Source organism: Callithrix jacchus, chromosome 8 (genome assembly GCF_049354715.1).
Source record: "Callithrix jacchus isolate 240 chromosome 8, calJac240_pri, whole genome shotgun sequence".
NCBI classification, from domain to species: Eukaryota; Metazoa; Chordata; class Mammalia; order Primates; family Cebidae; genus Callithrix; species Callithrix jacchus.
In genome coordinates, this window is record NC_133509.1 from 10,761,104 (window position 1) to 10,779,738 (window position 18,635).

The 18,635-nt window shown below is 47.5% G+C and overlaps 1 protein-coding gene across 8 annotated transcripts in view; it reads right to left on the bottom strand.

Moving 5' to 3' along the window:
* DAPK2 (death associated protein kinase 2) overlaps positions 1-18,635 on the bottom strand; it is a 271,914-nt gene that overhangs the window by 169,706 nt on the left and 83,573 nt on the right. For 7 of the 8 annotated variants that reach the window (XM_054240447.2, XM_017976646.4, XM_078333329.1 and 4 more), the window contains one exon: positions 2,271-2,400. In XM_054240447.2, coding sequence (XP_054096422.1) covers positions 2,271-2,400 — 130 coding nt within the window. The remainder of the gene's footprint in view (positions 1-2,270; positions 2,401-18,635) is intronic. The other variant, XM_078333330.1, reaches the window with a different exon arrangement.

Consider the following 18,635-nt stretch of genomic DNA (forward strand, 5'->3'; position numbering starts at 1 on the left):
CTCACTGCCATCCAGACTGGAGTGCAGTGGCACTATCTTGGCTCTTTGCAACCTCCGCCTCCCAGATTCAAGCAATTCTCCTGCCTCGGCCTCCAGAGTAGCTGGGACTACTGGCACGCACCATCATGCCTGGTTAATTTTTGGTATTTTTAGTAGAGATGGGGCTACACCATGTTGGCCAGGCTGGTCTCGAACTCCTAGTCTCAAGTGATCCACCCATCCTGGCCTCCCAAAGTGCTGAGATTACAGGCATGAGCCACTCTGCCCAGTCATCATCACAATTTTAGGCAGAAAAATGTTTATATTATTTGCTTAATATTTACTGGTTTCTTTGCTTCTATTACTTCTTGCTTTGAGGCCTCCCTTCAGAGTTCATTTCTTTAATTCAGAAGTACATCTTTTAGAAGGTCTGTTAATGATGGTCTATTGGTGGTAAACTCTATATCAATGTTTTGGGTTTTTTTTTTCTTAATTGTTCTTTTTTGTTTTTCTTAAATCGTTTGCCTCTTTTTTGAGACAGGGTCTCACTCTGTCATGCAGGCTAGAGTGCAATGGCGTGATCTTGGCTCACGACAACCTCTGCCACCTGGGTTCAAATGATCCTCCCACCTCAGCCTCCCAAGTAGCTGGGATTATCTGTATGCACCACCACACTTGGCTAATTTTTGTTTATTTGGTAGAGACAGGGTTTCACCATGTTGGCCAGACTGGTCTCAAACTCCTGACCTCAAGTGATCCACCCACCTCAGCCTCCCAAAGTGCTGGGATTACAGGCATGAGCAACTATGCCCCGCCTCATTCTTGAGATATATTTTTTTCTGGGCACACAATTATGGGTTTATTTTTTATTTTTCCTCAGCTCTTTGAAGATAATATTCCACTGGATACCGGCTTCCATCCTTGATTTGAGAAATATGTTGTTGATCTTATTGTTTTTTTGTAGGTATTTGTCTTTTCTCTGACTGCTTTGTCTTGGTACCCTTCAGTTTCACTCTAATGTGTCCAGATAAGATTTCTGTTCTTTCTATGTCTGTGGATGCATGGATGCCGTTCTGAAAACTCTCAGCCATTCTCTTCAAATAGTGCTTCTCCTTTTATTTGTCTCTATTTCCTCCTTTTAGAATGCCAAAGAGACCGATGATAGCCTTCCTCTTTCTACCCTCTTTCGCTCACCCTCTCTTTCATATTTCTATGTCTCCGTCACTGTGTGGTTTTCTTAGAGACAACCTGGCATAATGGGAAGAGCACAGGCTTTGCTGTTGGCTGGTTCTGTATTTGCATCTCAGCTCCATGGCCTTGCATTGCCTTGAACAAGGCACTCGTTGGAGAAAATAATCCGAATGGCTACAGGAAGCCATTCGAGGATAATTAAGACGATGTCTGTAGAGCATGAGACATAGTGCCTGGCACACAGCAAGGGCTCCCTGCCCTGGGGTCTGTGGGGTCTCTGGGCAGCATTCTATAGTGGCTGCAGAGCCTGAAAATCCAGCAGGTGGCTGGTCTGATACATTCTGTCTCTCTTTTTGATTTGACTGTGGTCAGAAGTTTTAGCATCCAGATGCTGAGGACGTCATGCCTGCTCTCTCTCTCCAAGACCACTCCAACTCCCAAAGCAGACAAGCAGATGGTGGTTCTCAGCGCTCATTCCTTCTCTCCCTACAGGCTGTTTCTTCATGACCCCAACCTCTGGCCCAAGCCCAATAAGGAGGCTTCTGGGGTACAGAATGGGCACGGGCCTGGGCCAAGGGTGAGAGAAACAGAGGGAGGAGAAAGCAGCCAAGGCTCCATGGGAGCTGGGCACCGCCATACATGAATAAAGCCAGGCATAGAGGAGAGGCGAGTGGGTGGATTTGGTATTTGGCAGATGATTTCCTTTTTCTTTTTCAGGAAATCAAAAGCTAGTTCAGAGAAGGTTGAGTTTATGGGAATTCAAGAGGGCGAGGTATTTTTAAATCTTCACAAGAATAAACTCATCTAAGAGCAGGAGGTGGGGCCAGCCCTGCCAGGCTTTAACAGCGTAGGCTGTAGCCCCACTGAGAGCCACAGGGCCCCACTCAGCCCTTACCCTACTGAGCACTCAGAGCCTACACCTGGGCCCTCACCCACAGGCCCAACAAGGCATTTCCTCCCCCAACCATTAGGTTTCTAGGGATGTCCCAAGGCATCATCTCTTTGCCCAGAGGCCATGGCCCCAGACACAGGTTTCTTCCCAAGATCTCTACCTTTGATGCCAGATTCTTAGCTGAGAGAGAAACAAGCCTAAAACTCACCCACAAATTCTGGCGTCCCAAAAATGTTCTTAAATTCAACTCCATCTTCTATTTCGTGAGCCAGACCAAAGTCAATCAGCTTGATGTGTGGAATGGGAATATTCTTGTCTAACAACATAATGTTTTCTGGCTGGACAACAAAAAGGGGAAAGAAAAACAAGGAAGGAAAGAAAAGAAGAGACGGTAATTAAAGCCTAGTTTATGTTTTGGCTTTGGGGTTTGGGGTGGGACTTGGTGTTCTTTTTAGGAGAATGAAACAGCATAAACTCTTCCTTGTTTTAGTGTCCTCAGTCTTCTCTATGAACTCAAAGACAGGCAAAGCATTGAGGGCACGGCCTGGGTTTTACCAAACCTTCTGCTCACAGCAGAACTGAAGACTCCAGCCTTCATGTCTCTTCTGTCTCTGAGTGGCAGATCCCTTTAACGCCATGCCTCTGTTTTCCCATCTGTCAAATGGGGTCAATGAGATACTTGCAGCATTTCCTGTAAACAAACCCAGCACTGCTGTGTGAGTGTGAAAAGGGCGGGGACATCCCAGGTTAGCCTCTGTTTATACTCCGCTTACTGACCTCGGTCTTCCTGACCACCTCTTTCCCCTGGCCAGCCAACTTCCTGTTGACAACATTCCCCTCCTCTGGACTAATTGTGTGACCCACGTTTCTCTAGGTGTTTAACTAATTTTGGTCCTCAGCAGGACACGGGAAAAAATGCACCCGATTTCCAGGGAAAATACCAGCTGCTCAGGCTATTTCCAGCCCAGCAAGCAGCTGCCAGGACTGACACAACAATGTAGATGGGTGCAGGGCAGGGGACAGCCCCTCACACACCCATGGGCCTGGCCCTCGCACACCCCAGACTCCCAGTGAGGCTGCAGTGGGAACCTGACCCCTGCCTTCTCACTCCTACCCAACCACTCAGACTACAAGCCCCTCTGCTTCATCCACTTTCTCCCACTCCACACAACTTTCCTTTGCTCCATGCTAAAGGAAATGTCCTGAAAATGCACATCCACACAAAATCTGTATATAAATGTCCACAGCAGCATATTCACAATAGCCCTAAAGGGGAAACAGTGAATGAATGGAAAAACAAGATGTGAACACCCATATCACATCGGAATCCACGTATGAATGCTGCTTGGCCATAAAAAGGAACGAAGTCAAAGAAACGAGTAAAAAGGAGTAAAGTCCTACTCACACCTGTGATCCCAGCACTTTGGGAGTGAGGTGGGTAAAGAACATGGCAAAAACCCCATCTCTCCTGAAAATACAGAAATTAGCCAGGTGTGGTGGTGTGCGCCTGTAGTCCCAGCTACTCAGGAGGCTGAGACAGGAGAATCACTTAAACCCGGGAGGTGGAGGCTGCAACCACTACGCTCCAGCCTGGGTAATAGAGTGAGTCTCTGTCTCAAAAAAATGACAAAAATAAAATAAATAACAATGAAAAGGAATGAAGTACTGATACCTGCTGCAGCAGCAATGAACCTTGAAAACATTATGCTAAGGGAAACAACCAGTCACAAAAGACAAAAGATATTCCATTTATACAAAATACCCAGCATGGGCAAATCCACAGAGACAGAAAGTAGATTCATAGTCGCCTAGGACTAGGGGAGTGGAGAGATGGGGAGTACATGGTTTCTTTCCTATTTTCTATAAATGATTGTGGTGTTGGTTATATAACTTTGAAAATGGTACACATTAGCGAGTAAATTGTGTAGTGTGTGAATTGTATCTTCACTAAGCTATTAAATAAGTATTTAAGAAGATTAAACATCCCTGTTTCTCGAAGCACTGGAGAGTTTCCATCCCTTGCACCTTTGCTCATGCCATCTGCTCTACCCAGAAAGCCTTCTGTTGAGTCTCTGACCATCAAAATCCTAGCCGGGCTTCAAAGTCTAACTCAACCCACTGTGTTCTTGAAGACCTTCCTCAGCAACCCTGAGCACCCTCCACACCCCCAGGAGTGAACCCCACCCGCCTCCAGGCCCCATCAGGCTTATTTGAACCTTTCTGTTATGACATTTGGCATGCTTCCTCTTGTCTCCCAGTCCTTTGCTGTTTTTGCCATAGCTCCCCAACCAGCGCTGTCCTCAGCTGGAGGGAGGTTTTACATCTTTGCATCTTTGCCCCTGCAGTGCAGAGCACAGCAGCTGGCATGCTGAGGGTGACCCTGTCAGCTGAATTGATACTGAATCTGGATGGATGCCTTCCCCCAGGTGCCCCTGGCTGCCTATGGTCTCTGTGACCTTCCAACTGGAAACTTCCACTCAAGGTAGCTGGCTGAGTCCTTCCCCCACTTTTTTTCCTTTTTTTTTTTTTTTAAGAAAAGCACATTTCCTTTTGCCTTTTTTTTTTTTGCTTATTTATTTTTCTTCCCCTCTGGAGATTACTCTCAACACTGTTTTGAAAATGTGTCCAGTCTTTCCCCAAGGGAGAGCAAATCCTTAGGCTATACAGAAAGGAGCATGAGGGTGGGAGAGGTCAGCTCATGACTTGGATAAAATCCAGGAAGATGGCTCCACTCTACCACCCCTGACCTGCCCATGGACCCCAAATATCCTGGCACCCCATGCAGTGAGCTGCACCCTCCCTTCTGCCCACTATCTCCAAGGCAGGCAGTTGCACACTCTTCTTAAGAACTTCTCATCTCTTCCAGGGAAAAAACCCTGAGACATCTCTCCAGTGCTGAAGGGCCATGGCCCCAACCCTCCTGACCACCATAGCTGAGGCCCAGGACACCACCACACACACCACGCTGAAGGGGGGTGGGAGCCACAGTGGGCAGACGTGGGAACACCAGACCTGGTGATCCCCAGGACTATGGGGCAGCAGGGATGAGATGGTGAAGGGGAAGAACTCACGATGAAATTTCCAAGGCAATCCTGACAGATGAGACATCTCCTTTCTCACATTCGCTCACCTCTGTGGAACACAGTCCAGGAGAGATGGTTTCTCCTTTTGCCTATAAGAACCTCAGGGCAGGCCGGGCACAGTGGCTTACGCCTGTAATCCCAGCACTTTGGGAGGTTAAGGCAGGGGCATCGCCTGAGGTCAGAAATTCAAGACCAACCTGGCCAACATGGTGAAGCCCCATCTCTACTAAAAATACAAAAATTAGCCAGGCATGGTGGCACACACCTGTAATCCCAGCTACTCAGGAGGCTGAGATGGGAGACTCACTTGAACCCAGGAGGCGGAGGCTGCAGTGAGCTGAGATCATACCATTGCACTCCAGCCTGGGCTACAGAGTAAGACTCTGTCTCAAAAAAAACAGCAACAACAACAACAACAAAAAACAAAAATATAAAACAAAAAAAAGAACCTCAGGGCAAGGCCATGTTTCCCCACCTGAGTCCCATCTGTCCTCAGCCCCACCCCAAGAACCTAATACAGCAGATGACTTTTCTCCTGCTTGGAACACTCCCTGCACTGCCCCTGCTCCAAATTTGGCTAGTTCCTATCCACATTTCAGTAAAGGAAGCACCTCATCCAGAAGGTCTTCCCTGCTCTCTCCCTACCACCTCTCCGCTTCCCAAAGTACCCTGTAATACCCAAATGTAGTGCTTCTTACTCTGACGAGCTTGTCTGCCTACTTATCTGTCTCCCTTCACTGGGTCGCCCAAGCGTTTTGTTCCTGTCATCTCCCCAGAGATTGGGATAGAGCCTGATATCCAGCAGGTGCTCAATAAACGTGCCCTCAGTGAAGACAGGTGCCACTGATTAAGCCCCTGCAATCGATATGCAAGACCCAGTGCTAAGCCAACCTGTGACATACTTTATACTTCATTGAACTCTCAACTACCTCAAAAAAAAAAAAAAAAAAAAAGAAAGAAACCAAGACTGGCCAGGCGCAGCGGCTCACACCCTGAGACATCTCTGACGTCCCAGAACTTTTGGAGGCAAAGGCAGGAGGATCGCTTAAGCCCAGGAATTCAAGACCAGCCAGGATAACATGGCAAAAACCTGTCTCTACAAAAAAAATTTTAAAAATTACCCCAGCATGGCTGGGCGCAGTGGCTCACACCTGTAATCCCAGCACTTTGGGAGGCTAAGTTGGGCGGATCATGAGGTCAAGAGATCAAGACCATCCTGGTCACCATGGTGAAACCCCGTCTCTACTGAAAATACAAAAAATTAGCTAGGCATGGTGGCATGAGCCTGTAGTCTCAGCTACTCAGGAGGCTAAGGCAGGAGAATCGCTTGAACCTGCAAGGCAGAGGTTGCAGTGAACCGAGATCGCGCCACTGCACTCCAGCCTGGCGACAGAACAAGAATCCATCTCAAAAAAAACAAAAACAAAAACAAAAAACATTACTCCAGTGTGGTGGCACACACCTGTAGTCCCAGCTACTTAGGAGGCTGAGGTGGGAGGATCACCTGAGCCCAGTAGATTCAGGATGCAATAAGCTATGATTGTGCCACTATACTCCAGCCTAGCCAACAGAGTGAGACCCTGTCAAAAAGAAAACAAAAGAGAAGAGAAAAGAAACCAAGACTATAACATTAGTTTGCATTATCCCTCATTAGGAATTTTAACCTTTGTCTCTCAGACCTCAAAGCCTGTGCCCCTAACCACTAGACTAAATGATTCCCCTTCCTTGCTTCTCAGGGGTCTTATTAATCTAGCCCAGGGGGGTCGGGTGCAGTGGTTCATGCCTGTAATCCCAGAACTTTGGGAAGCCAAAGTAGGTGGATCACTTGAGGTCAGGAGTTCGAGTCCAGCCTGGCCAACATAGTGAAACCCCAATTCTGCTAAAAAAAAAAAAAAAAAACAAAAATTAGCTGGGCATGGAGAATTGCTTGAACTCAGGAAGCAGAGAGTGCAGTGAGTCAAGATTGTGCCACTGTACTCCAGCTTGAGTGACAGAGAGAGACATTGTCTCAAAAAAATAATTATATATATTTATATATATATATATATATCCCAGAGAGAAGCAGCAATGTTACATGGGCCTAGCAACCTCATGCCTGGGTCAGACACAGCTGTTTTCTTCCTCTGGCACCTGCGTCCCACCCCAGGGTGCCTTTTCTTCTGGTGATACTTCCACACGGGTGAGTAGCCCCAGACCTCATCCCTGGCCTCAGGAGCTCCTGAGCAGGAAGTCCTCATTTTAGATGAGAAAACGGAGGTCCTGGTAGGGTGAACACCCAAGCTGTGTCTGGATAAAGAGATGTAGGGGGTTTCAGGCTGGAAGGTGGCTGTGGGGCAGCAGAAACACTCTGTTGGGTGGTTAGGACCTGGGTTCTCGATCCCACCTTCACTACTCACTTATTGGGCCATTTGGACGAGATATACCTCCAGACTCAGACCTGCCCTGATTGGGAGTAAACAGAGGCCATGGCTCCCTGCCATCCAACAATGTGTCTGCTTCCTTCCCAGGCCATCGAGGTGACTCTAGGCTGGCCAGGGGATTTGGGCCCTCGAATCTGAAGCTCCTCCTGCTTTCGGACAGGTTTCCTTCTTGCTGTCCCAAGCTCCACTACTGGCCTGATGACAGCCAGGACCGAGGGCAGGGACTAACATTTACGGCATCTTTACTAAGCCAAATTTGATGCTTGCACTCTAGGTGATCCTTGCAGCCACCCTGAGTGATAGGCTCTGTTATCAACTCCATTTCACAGATGAGAAAACAGAGGCTCCCAGGGTGAAATGATTTGCCCATGGTGCAACAGCTTGTAATGTCATATCAGCGGGGAGCAGCGAGGTGGGGCTTCCCTGACAGTCCAATCCCCTTCTCCCCAACACACCACTGAGTCTGGTCAAATATCTTCAGTGGTCCCACTGACCAGCAGAGAAACCCAAATGCCCCACCTGATATTTGAGGTAGTCAAGGCACTGACCGCCCCAGGCTCTTTCCAGCCTTACCACCCATCCCTTGCCTGTACCTGCTTTCCCAGCAGATGTCCAGAATGACACCTCGACTCCATCCTTCGCTCTGGCTGTTCTTGCTTGGAACGCCTGTCCTAGTCCTCTTCATTTTCAGAGCGTCTTCCCCCTCAACCCTACCTCCTCTTACTCCCTTACTTAAGAGAGAGAGAGAATCTTTTTCTTTTTTCTTTTTTTTAAAGAGATGAGATGTTGCCCAGATTGGATTTAAACTCCTGGGCTCAAGCGATCCTCCCTGCTCAGCCTCCTGAGTAGTTAGGATGACAGATGTGAGCCACCCTGACACCCAGCTAACTCCCTAACTTTTCACTGAGCTTCCCCCGACCCCGCGCCCTAACACCTCAGTGTTAATGACACTGGCCTGCTGGCAGTTCTAAGTTGTAGGCTGTCTCTCACAGGTGATGCTACTTTCCTAGGTGGCAGACTTTTCTCCCAGAAAATTCAAATTGGTTCTAAGGTTCCTAGCATCCCCTGTGGGGTCTTGCATCCTGCATTTTCCATTAATATTTCAGGGCATGAACTGAAATAATCTGGGGCCAGAGGCTCCCCCTTTTCTGCCCCACGGAGACCCCGTAGCACCACTAGGGGCTCCAGAGTGTACTCCTCCCATAGGGCTGTGATGGGGATGGAACAGGAGGGAACAGGACTAAGGGAGCATCCAAAAGGAAGCTAAGGGCAGCAAAGTAGCAGTTCCCCAAGGATTTGGTCTAACCTTCTCTGCTCCCTCCTTCCCCCAACAGAGCAGGGTGGTGAAAAAGAGTGCAGGCCTGCGGACTGGAAAACTGCCGATCTAGCTCCGCCACCCAAGGCCATGTGAGCTTAAGCAGGCCACTTCCTTTCTCCCAACCTCAGCCCCCCAACTCTAGCTCAGGCAGTGGATGGCATCCAAAGCCCCTTCAAGCTCTAGGCTCTGCAGTTGCAAGATGGCATAACCTCCCAGGCTGGTTGGGAAAATTCCCACTGCTTTGGGCTCGAAGGCAAGATGTGTAAAGGCGCAGGTCTCCTGGCCCCAGGTCAGGAAGGAAGAACAGGCTGCTGCAACCACAGGCTGCTGGGTCAAAGCCAGAGTGCCCTCTGGGGCAGTCCGATCCTGTCCATACTCCCTACTCCTGCCATTCTTCTTTAGCTTTATTTACTTCAACCAGATACTTCACCCACACACCTGACATCACCTCCAAAGCATGGCTGGAGGGAGGGGTCACATTCCCGCAGGTGCCTCCACTGCCCAGACCAGGGCCTGCCTGCCACCAGATGGCAGAAATACCCTTGATTGTCAAAACAAACTCACCCAGCTCATCCCACCAGGGAGGTACCCATGGGAGAGGCCAACATGCTCCTTTGTGTCCTGGGGGATCTGGCTAGAGGTGCCTGCTGTGGTGCCGACCAGAAGCTGGTCATCCGGTGGGGGACCCATGGCCCGTGGGCCCAGCACAGCATTCCCTGAAGACACCCCTGAGGGGCTATGTAGTAAAGTACAAAAGAGGAAGGCTTAGAATTAGGCAAGTCTGGGTTCAAATCCCAGCTCTGCCATTCACAATACAAAAACAAGATAAAGACACTGGAGCTCTGAGAGCCTCATCTATAAAATGGGGGCGATACCTACTAACGAGGGCATGGGGTTGCTCTGTGATTGAGAGAGATGGTTTATGTAAGGAGCAGCACCCAGTGAGATTTCAGAGAACAGCAGCTTTGTTTGCTCATTCTTTTCTGGGATGCAGCATTAACAGTCATCCCTGGGAGCTCAGACCAAATCCCCATTGAATGGTGAATCACCTGCACTCAGCTGAAGAGCATGCCCTTTCACCCAACCACCTCCTCCTCCCCACTCAGCTTCTTCTTCCTCCTCCCACCCCATTTCACACCCAGACTCAGGCTGCAAGGAACCTCAGAGATCATTTAGTCCCTTCATGTCAGAGCAGCTCAGGGATGTAAAGAAACTACAAAGGTCACTGAGCAAGGACTCCCAGCCCAGTGCCCTTTCCAGACGCCCATGGGGCCTGCCTGCTGCTGAGTGAGGCTGCTCTGCTCAGCAAAACAGAGGCCTGGCCAGGGCTGTGCTGAGGGGACAAGGGAGCTGCCTACCAATCTTCACTGGCCATGTCAAGCACAGCCCCAGATTATTCAGGTAGCACTGGGCAACCTGAGAAAGGAAAGCCGCTCCATGCCAGGCCTCTGTGGACAGGTTTCCAGGGTGCTTGGCTCCCTCTCCTCGCACACTGTAGATGGGACCACAGGCAGCCCCTCCCCACGTCTCCGGGCTGGCCCATGCCCAATGCCTGCCTCCGTGTGGCATTCAAGGCCCTGCTGCCCCACCTCCTACCCACTGCCAGCTTCCCCTCTGCTCCACCCCTACTGCCTCTTCATCACCCCATCCCACCCTGAAGTTCACTCTGCTGGAACAGGCTTCCTGACAAGTTCCTGCTCCCCCTCCCCACCCAGTTCCAACACACACTGGAACTTCTTCGGAGACCTCCCTCCCCTCCAACACACAGCTAGTTGTTCCCAGCTTGCACATGCCTCTGGCAGACAGCCAGCTGCACTACAATTCCCTCCTTACATGTCGTGTCTCTACTGTACTAAAGCCCCATGAGTGAGGACAGGGGCCTTGCCTTTCATTTCCATCCCCAGCACCCAGGAGTGGCTCGCATTATAGCAGGTGCCCAGTTATTGTTTGCTGGACAAATAAAGACATGGCCCAATGCAGTCACAAATGCACTCTCGCACATCCTGCTTTTGGAGAACATAGAAAATGGCTGAGTGCGCATGCCTTGGAATCGGGGTTCGGATCCCAGTTCTGCCATGTACCAGCAGCCTGACACTGGGCAAGTTATTGAACCTCTCTCAGCATAGGTTTCTCACCTATTAATCAGGAATAACAATCACAAAACCTACTTCAAGAGGATTACCAGGAGGATCAAACAAGTCTTATAAAGTGGCCTATAGGTGTAATCATCATCTCTGTGACAATTTCCTTAATGATTTCCCTCCCTCCCAGAATGAGAATCTTTATCATCTGCCTATTGAACTCCTAACCACATTTCCAGGCCCTGCCCAAGTCGTCTCTCTTCCAGAAGCATCATGTGGATATGCAGCCCAACTCTCCTTCCTTCCCCCCGTCTCCATTCATTCAACAAGCTTGACCCATAGCACCAACCATTGCCAAGAGCTCTGTGGGTGAGTCTTGCCTTCCGACTTGTATTAGTCCATTCTCGAACTGCTATAACGAAATACCTGACAGGTGCAGTGGCTCATGCCTGTAATCCCAGCACTTTGGGAGGCTGAGGTGGGTGAATCACCTGAGGTCAGGAGTTCGAGACCAGCCTGGCCAACATAGCAAAACCCTGTCTCTAAAAAAAAAAAAATGCAAAAAAATTAGCTAGGTGTGATGGCACACACCTGTAATCCCAGCTACTTGGGAGGCTGAGGTAGGGGAATCGCTTGAACCTGAGAGGTGGAGGTTGCAGGGAATGGATATCTCACCACTGCACTCCAGCCTGCATGATGGAGTGAGACTCCATCTCAACAAAAAGGTTTAACTTACTTACAGTTCCACAGGCTGTACAGGAAGCATAGCGGCTTTGCTTCTGGAGAGGCCTCAAGAAATTTACAATCATGGCAGAAGGCGAAAGGACCTCACACTTTTAAACAACCCGATCTTGTGAAAATTCACTATCACAAGAACAGCACCAGGGCACTAAGGGAAAAATCCGCCCCCACAATCCAGTCAACCTCCCACTAGGCCCCGTCTCCAACCCTGAGGATCAAAATTCAACATGAGATTTGGGTGGGGACACAGATCCAAACCGTATCACTGCTAGACTGCATACTGGCTGAAGGCAGGGCCTGCTTCTCACACTCCTCCTGTGTTCCTCCACACACCCAGCCTGGAGGTCCGTGTAGAACAGAACCTGTGGCATCTCACAGTTTACAAAGCAGTCACACACGTCTCATTTGGTCCTCACCCTGTGAAACAAGTGCTGTCATGACCCCAGTTTTACAGATGAAGAAACCAAGTCACGAGAGATCCTTTGCCCACAGTGCCTCGGCTAGTAGGTAGTGGAGCTGAGATTCAAGTGCAGGCTGATCCCAAATCCTGTGTGCTTTCCACTTTCCCACATAGCCTCCCTTTCTCTAGGTGATGCAGGAGTGCCTTCTGGGATCACCCTTGCCTGCTGGTTTGGCATTTTCCACTTAGCTCTGGTGCCTCCTCAGTTTGCTGCCCAGCTCCATGTTTTTTCCCAGAAAACCCACAGCTGTGGCTTAGGAAAGGGCCTGAACTCAGTTGCACTCGGATTTGTTAAACCACAGCCACTGGCCACTCACCCATGGCTGCCTCCTCCTCTGGGGCAGGATGTGGCTCTGACCTCCTGTTGCCTCTGGGTAAAGCAGGAAAGAAACCACTACCTGCTCTGTCTCTATACTCTGATGTGATAAAGGGAGAGAAATAAAAATTCACTTTCAAGGCCATTCCAGGACCACTGGCTTTCATTCCTGGGCTAAGCAGCACACTGGCTTTATGGTCTGTGCCACACAACACTAGCATTTGCTATGGGTTCTCCCCACACTTCTCTTTATCAGACCCTCAAAACCAATGGGTGAGGTTGGGATGGATGTCGCCCCCATCTAACCAGTGAGGAGCCTGGGCCTGGATTCGGGCATTCTGAGCATCGCACAGTGCTTCAGGGGTGCCCTATCTGTGCTAATTGCCTATCGGAATTCCCAAACCAACTAAATCCCACTTACTAGGAGTTGGGCTCCAAGAGTCATGACTTTGAAGCAAGCCTGCAAGGAAGTCAAAAGCAGTCGGGGTCCAGGATTTAGAAACCCAGTGCTAAAGAGGGCTCCATCCTTAGGTAGATAGGAGTTTGACTTCCACTTCTATCCATCCTAGCTGTGTGACCTCGGCAAGTCACTCATCTCTTTGAGCCTTGGGTCCCCCACTTGCAAAACAGAAATGTTAACATGGTAAAGCAAATATGTCTGAATGTTGAATGTAAGGAGAGGGTTTAATGATATCTACTGTATTCCTCCAATTTCTTCAAATATTCTGAAATTTTTCCCAATAAAAAGTTTCGAGGGAAAAAGACTTCTTTTTTTTTTGAGACGGAGTTTCACTATTGTTACCCAGGCTGGAGTGCAATGGCGCAATCTCAGCTCACCGCAACCTCTGCCTCCTGGGTTCAGGCAATTCTCCTGCCTCAGCCTCCTGAGTAGCTGGGATTACAGGCACATGCCACCATGCCCAGCTAATTTTTTGTATTTTTAGTAGAGACGGGGTTACACCATGTTGACCAGGATGGTCTCGATCTCTTGACCTCGTGATCCACCCACCTCGGCCTCCCAAAGTGCTGGGATTACAGGCTTGAGCCACCGCGCCTGGCCTGGGAAAAAGACGTCTATGCCATGACTGCCAATAGAAACTCTTTGGTCTGGCCCTGAACCTTTACAGTCTCATCCTAATGGATCTTGCCAGTTACATTTCTACCAAGTCTCACCTCCACTCCATACTGCCAGATTTCAATATGGAAATAGTTCCAGGCATAAGTTCTACTTCCAAATGTGTGCCCATTCTATAGCAATTAATAAAATACAAATTAATTTTTTAAGTATGAGGGACAACTTATTAGAAAGAGAAAAAATTATTATTTTTTTGAGATACAGTCTTACTCTATCACCCAAGCTGGAGTGCAGTGGAACAATCACAGCTCATTGCAGCCTCAACTTCCTGGTCTCAAGTGATCCTCCCATCTCAGCCTCCTGAATAGCTGGGACTATGGGCATGCACCACCACACCTGGCTAATTAAAAAAAAAATGTAGAGATTTACTCTGTTGCCCAGGCTGGTCTCAAACTCCTGGGCTCAAGCAACCCTCCTGCCTCAGCCTCTCAAAATGCTGGAATTACAGCTTTGAGCCACAGTGCCCAGCCAGAAAGAGAAAACAATTATTAGAAAGAAAAAAAAAAACAGTGTAACCAGATGAGAAACTACCTGTGTAAAGGATAAATTTATGGCACAGGATAGGGCTTTGGATTAGTTGTGTGTAAAAGGCATAACCTAAGGAAATACATCTGCGATGTTTAGAATCTGGTAAAATGAACTTGGTGACCTCCAGCTTTGTTTAGTGTTTCCTCGCTGGCTAAGTTCAAGCCTTAGCCCTGTCACTTAATACCTGTGCAATCTTGGGCAAGTTATTTAACCTCACTGAATCTCCATTCCCCTGTATGTAAAAAAGTGGCAAGATCCTGTACTTCAGTGAGGGTCAAATGAGAAAACAGACATGTAAGCACACCGTGTTCTATAAAGTGCCACACACATTTGAAGTATTACCGTCCTCATGACACCTGGGCCAGCAGACTTCGTCGCACGTTATTAAAGGACAGCTCACAGAATGACTAAGGGCTTGGAGGAATTTGGATTTTTTGGAGTATCTTACTCAAGGATTTATCCCTCTTAACACTGTTTATATAAAGCAACTCCCACCTCTCTGGGGTTCTGGATTCATGACCTGCGTAGAATTTTCATCAATTCTCCTAACTTGCTCTTTTGGTGTAAAATATCATGAGGCCTGAGAACTTCACCTTCTGTTCCTGAGTTCTCAAGCTGGATCAGGCCAGGGTGCAGATTGGGGGTTGCAGAAAGACCAGAAACTCCCAAATCCAAAACAAACAAACAAAAAAACACACACACAAAAACACCCCCTAAAGGCCTTTGTGTTGGAATTATGCTGAGGGGTGAGGTACCTGGGTGATACTAAGCCCTGTTTCCTGATGTTCCATCCTGTGGAAGGCACATCTGGTGCTACTAGGTACCAAAGAGCAGTCAGCCTCAGTGTCCCTTCTATCTACGTCAAGATAGGCGACATCATCTATGCATATCACCTCCACCTACCCATGAATGTACAACACACACAAGGATGATCTCCATGCTGCAGAGACAGAGCTCGCTCCTTGGCAGTGAGCGTTTGTTGGTGGGAATTGGTTACCTTTTATTTCCGATGGCATCCCCACCGAGTCTCACTGTGGCCAGGTACTAATAAATGATGGGCCCCTGGAAGGCAGGTACCATAGCACGCTGATGTTTGTCACTCTACCCCCTGGCACACAGTAGACCTCAACACATGTTCATATCAGTAAATTGAAATCCACCTGCAACCTCTTCTGTATTTTCCAGGTAAGACATGAAAGGGCCTTGGGCATCTGTGTGTGTGCTTAGTTTTTACTAACATATTCACTCATTTATTCACTCACCCACTCACTCATTTGTTCAATATTGAGTAACTCAGCATGTGTCAGGCACTAGGTAACAGAAAGTTACTCATTGTGTTTGATGCTCGCAGAAGTTTTTACAAAGGGCCAGGCGCAATGGCTCATGCCTATAATCTCAGCACTTTGGGAGGCTGAGGCAGGCAGATCACCTGAGGTCAGAAGTTCGAGACCAGCCTGGCCAACATGCTGAAACCCTGTCTCTACTAAAAATACAAACATTAGCCGGGTGTGGTGACGGGCGCCTGTAATCCCAGCTAGTCAGAAGACTGAGGCAGGAGAATTGTTTGAACACAGGAGGCTGAGGTTGCCTGTAATCCCAGCTACTCAGGAGGCTGAGGCAGGAGAATTGTTTGAACCTGGGAGGCAGAGGTTGCAATGAGCCAAGATCGTGCCACTGCACTCCAGCCTAGGAGACAGAGAAAGATTCCATCTCAAAAAAAAAAAAAGTTTGTACAAAGAATAACGGGAGCAGAGAGGCAGATTAGTTCTTAGATATGCTTTTCCGAGGTGGCAAGGATGGTGAAGGTGTTCTGGAGGAAATGGCATCTCTGTTGGACCTTGAATGATTAGCAGGAAGTTCATGAGCAAAAAAAAAAGGAAGAGCAGCAGCATCCGGGATGAGAATAGCACAGAGAAGAAAGGCCAGGATATGTATCTGTCATCTTGTGTCCTGGGACTAGGTTTTGGAGAGAGAAACAGTGGATGAGGCCAGAAGCAGGGCTAAGGCAGTACAAGAAAGGCCTGAATGCAATGCTGAGAGTGGGTTATTTTATCTTCTGGCTATCAAGGACACATCACAGATTTGTGGGCAAGAGCATGTCATGATTTTTTTTAAATTTTTTAATTTGTGTGGGTACATAGTAGGTATACATACTTATGGGGTATGTGAGATATTTTGATATAGGCATCCAATGCATAATAATCATATCAGGATAAATAAGAGTATCCATCATCTCAAACATTTATCCTTTGTGTTACAAACAGTCCAATTATATGCTCTTTTAGGCCTTTTTTTTTTTTGAGACAGAGTTTTACTCTTGTTGCCCAGGCTGGAGTGCAATGGCGTGATCTCCGCTCACCGCAACCTCCACCTCCCAGGTTCAAGCAATTCTTCTGTCTCAGCCTCCTGAGTAGCTGGGGTTACAGGCATGCACCACCATACCCGGCTAATTTGTTTATTTTTAGTAGAGATGGGGTTTCTCCATGTTGGTCAGGCTGGTCTCGAACTCCTGACCTCAGGTGATCCACCTGCCTCGGCCTCCCAATGTGCTAGGATTACAGGCATGAGCCACCATGCCCGACCCTTTGAGTTATTTGTAAATGTACAATAACTTGTTGGCTATAGTTACTCTGTTGTGCTATCCAACACTGGATCTTCTTCGTTTAACTGTATATTTGTACCCATGAAACAGTCCTCCTTCCCACTACCCACAACCCCTTCCCAGTCTCTGGCAAACCATTTTTTTTTTTTCTTTTTAATGTTTTTATTTCCATGGGCTTTTGATGAACAAGTGGTATTTGGTTACATGCGTAAGTTCTTTAGTGGTAATTTGTGTGATTTTGGTGCTCCCACCACCTGTGTAGTAAACACTAAACCCAATTTATAGCCTTTTATACCTGACCTCCCTCCCACCCTTTCCCCCAAGTCCCCAAAGTCCACTGTATCATTCTTGTGCCTTTGCATCTTCGTAGCTTAGCTCCCGCTTATGAGTAAGAACATACAATGTTCGGTTTTCCATTCCTGAGTTACTTCACTTAGAATAATAGTCTCTAGCTCCATCCAAGTTCTGGCAACCATTTTTCTACTCTGTCTCTCATGAGTTCAACTGTTTTAATTTTTAGCTCCCACAAATGAGTGAGAAAATGCAAAGTTTGTCTCTCTGTACTTGGCTTATTTTACTTAACATAATGACTTTCAGTTCCATCCATGTTGTTGCAAATGGCAGGATCTCATTCTTTTTATGGCTCAATAGTACTTTTTTGTGTATATTTACCAAAATTTCTTTATCCATTTGTCTGCTGAGGGACACCTTGGTGGCTTCCAATACTTGGTAATTGTGAGCAGTTCTATGATAAACACACGAGTGCAGATATTTCTCCAGTATATTGGTTTTTATTCCTTAGGGTAAATATCTAGCAGTGGGATTGCTGGATCATCTGTTAGTTCTATTTTTAGTTTTTTGAGGAACCTCCAAATGTTCCTCGTGTGGTTGTATTAATTTAAATTCCCACCAACAGTATACAAGGGTTCCCCTTTCTCAGCCTTCTTACCAGCACGTTATTGACTGTCTTTTGGATAAAAGCCATTGTAACTGGGGTGAAATGATATCTCGTAGTTTTGATTTGCATTTCTCTGATCAATGGTGCTGAGTACGTTTTCATATAACTGTTTGCCATTTGTATGTCTTCTTTTCAGAAACGTCTATTCAGATCTTTTGTCCACTTTTTAATCTTTCCTATGGTGCTGATTTTGCCCACTTTTGAATCAGATTATTAAATTTTTTCCCTATGGACTTGTTTGAGCTCCTTATATATTCTGGTTATTAGTCCCTTGTCACATGAGTAGTTTGCAAGTATTTTCTCCGGTTGTCTCTTTACTTTGTTGATTGTTTTCTTGGCTGTGCAGAAGCTTTTAGTTTGACATAACTCCAGGGCTCAGGTGATCCTCCCACCTCAGCCTCCCAACTAACTGGGACTGCAGGCATGCACCACCACACCCAGCTAATTTTCGTATTTTCAGTAGTGATGGGACTTCTTCATGTTGCCCAGGTTGGTCTTGAACTCCTGAGCTCAAGTGATCTCCCCACTTCAGCCTCCCAAAGTGCTGGGATTATAGCCACAAGCCATAGCACCTGGCCTGGTGTTAGTTCCTTTGTAAATGTTTGGTAGAATTCAGCAGTGAAACCATAGGGCCCCTGATGTTTCTTTGCCAGGAAACTTATTACAGCTTTGATCTTCTTCTTATTGGTGTGTGCAGGTTTTGGATTTCTTCACAGTTCAATCCTAGTAGGTTGTATATGTCTAGAAACATATCCATTTCTTCTAGGATTTCCAACCTATTGGAAATCGTATAGTTGCTCACAGTAGCCACTACTGATCCTTTGAATTTCTGCAGTATCAGTTGCAATGTCTCCTTTTCATCTCTGATTTTATTTGGGTCCTTTTTCCTCTTAGCAGGTCTGGTCAAAGATTTGATGATTTTATCTTTTCA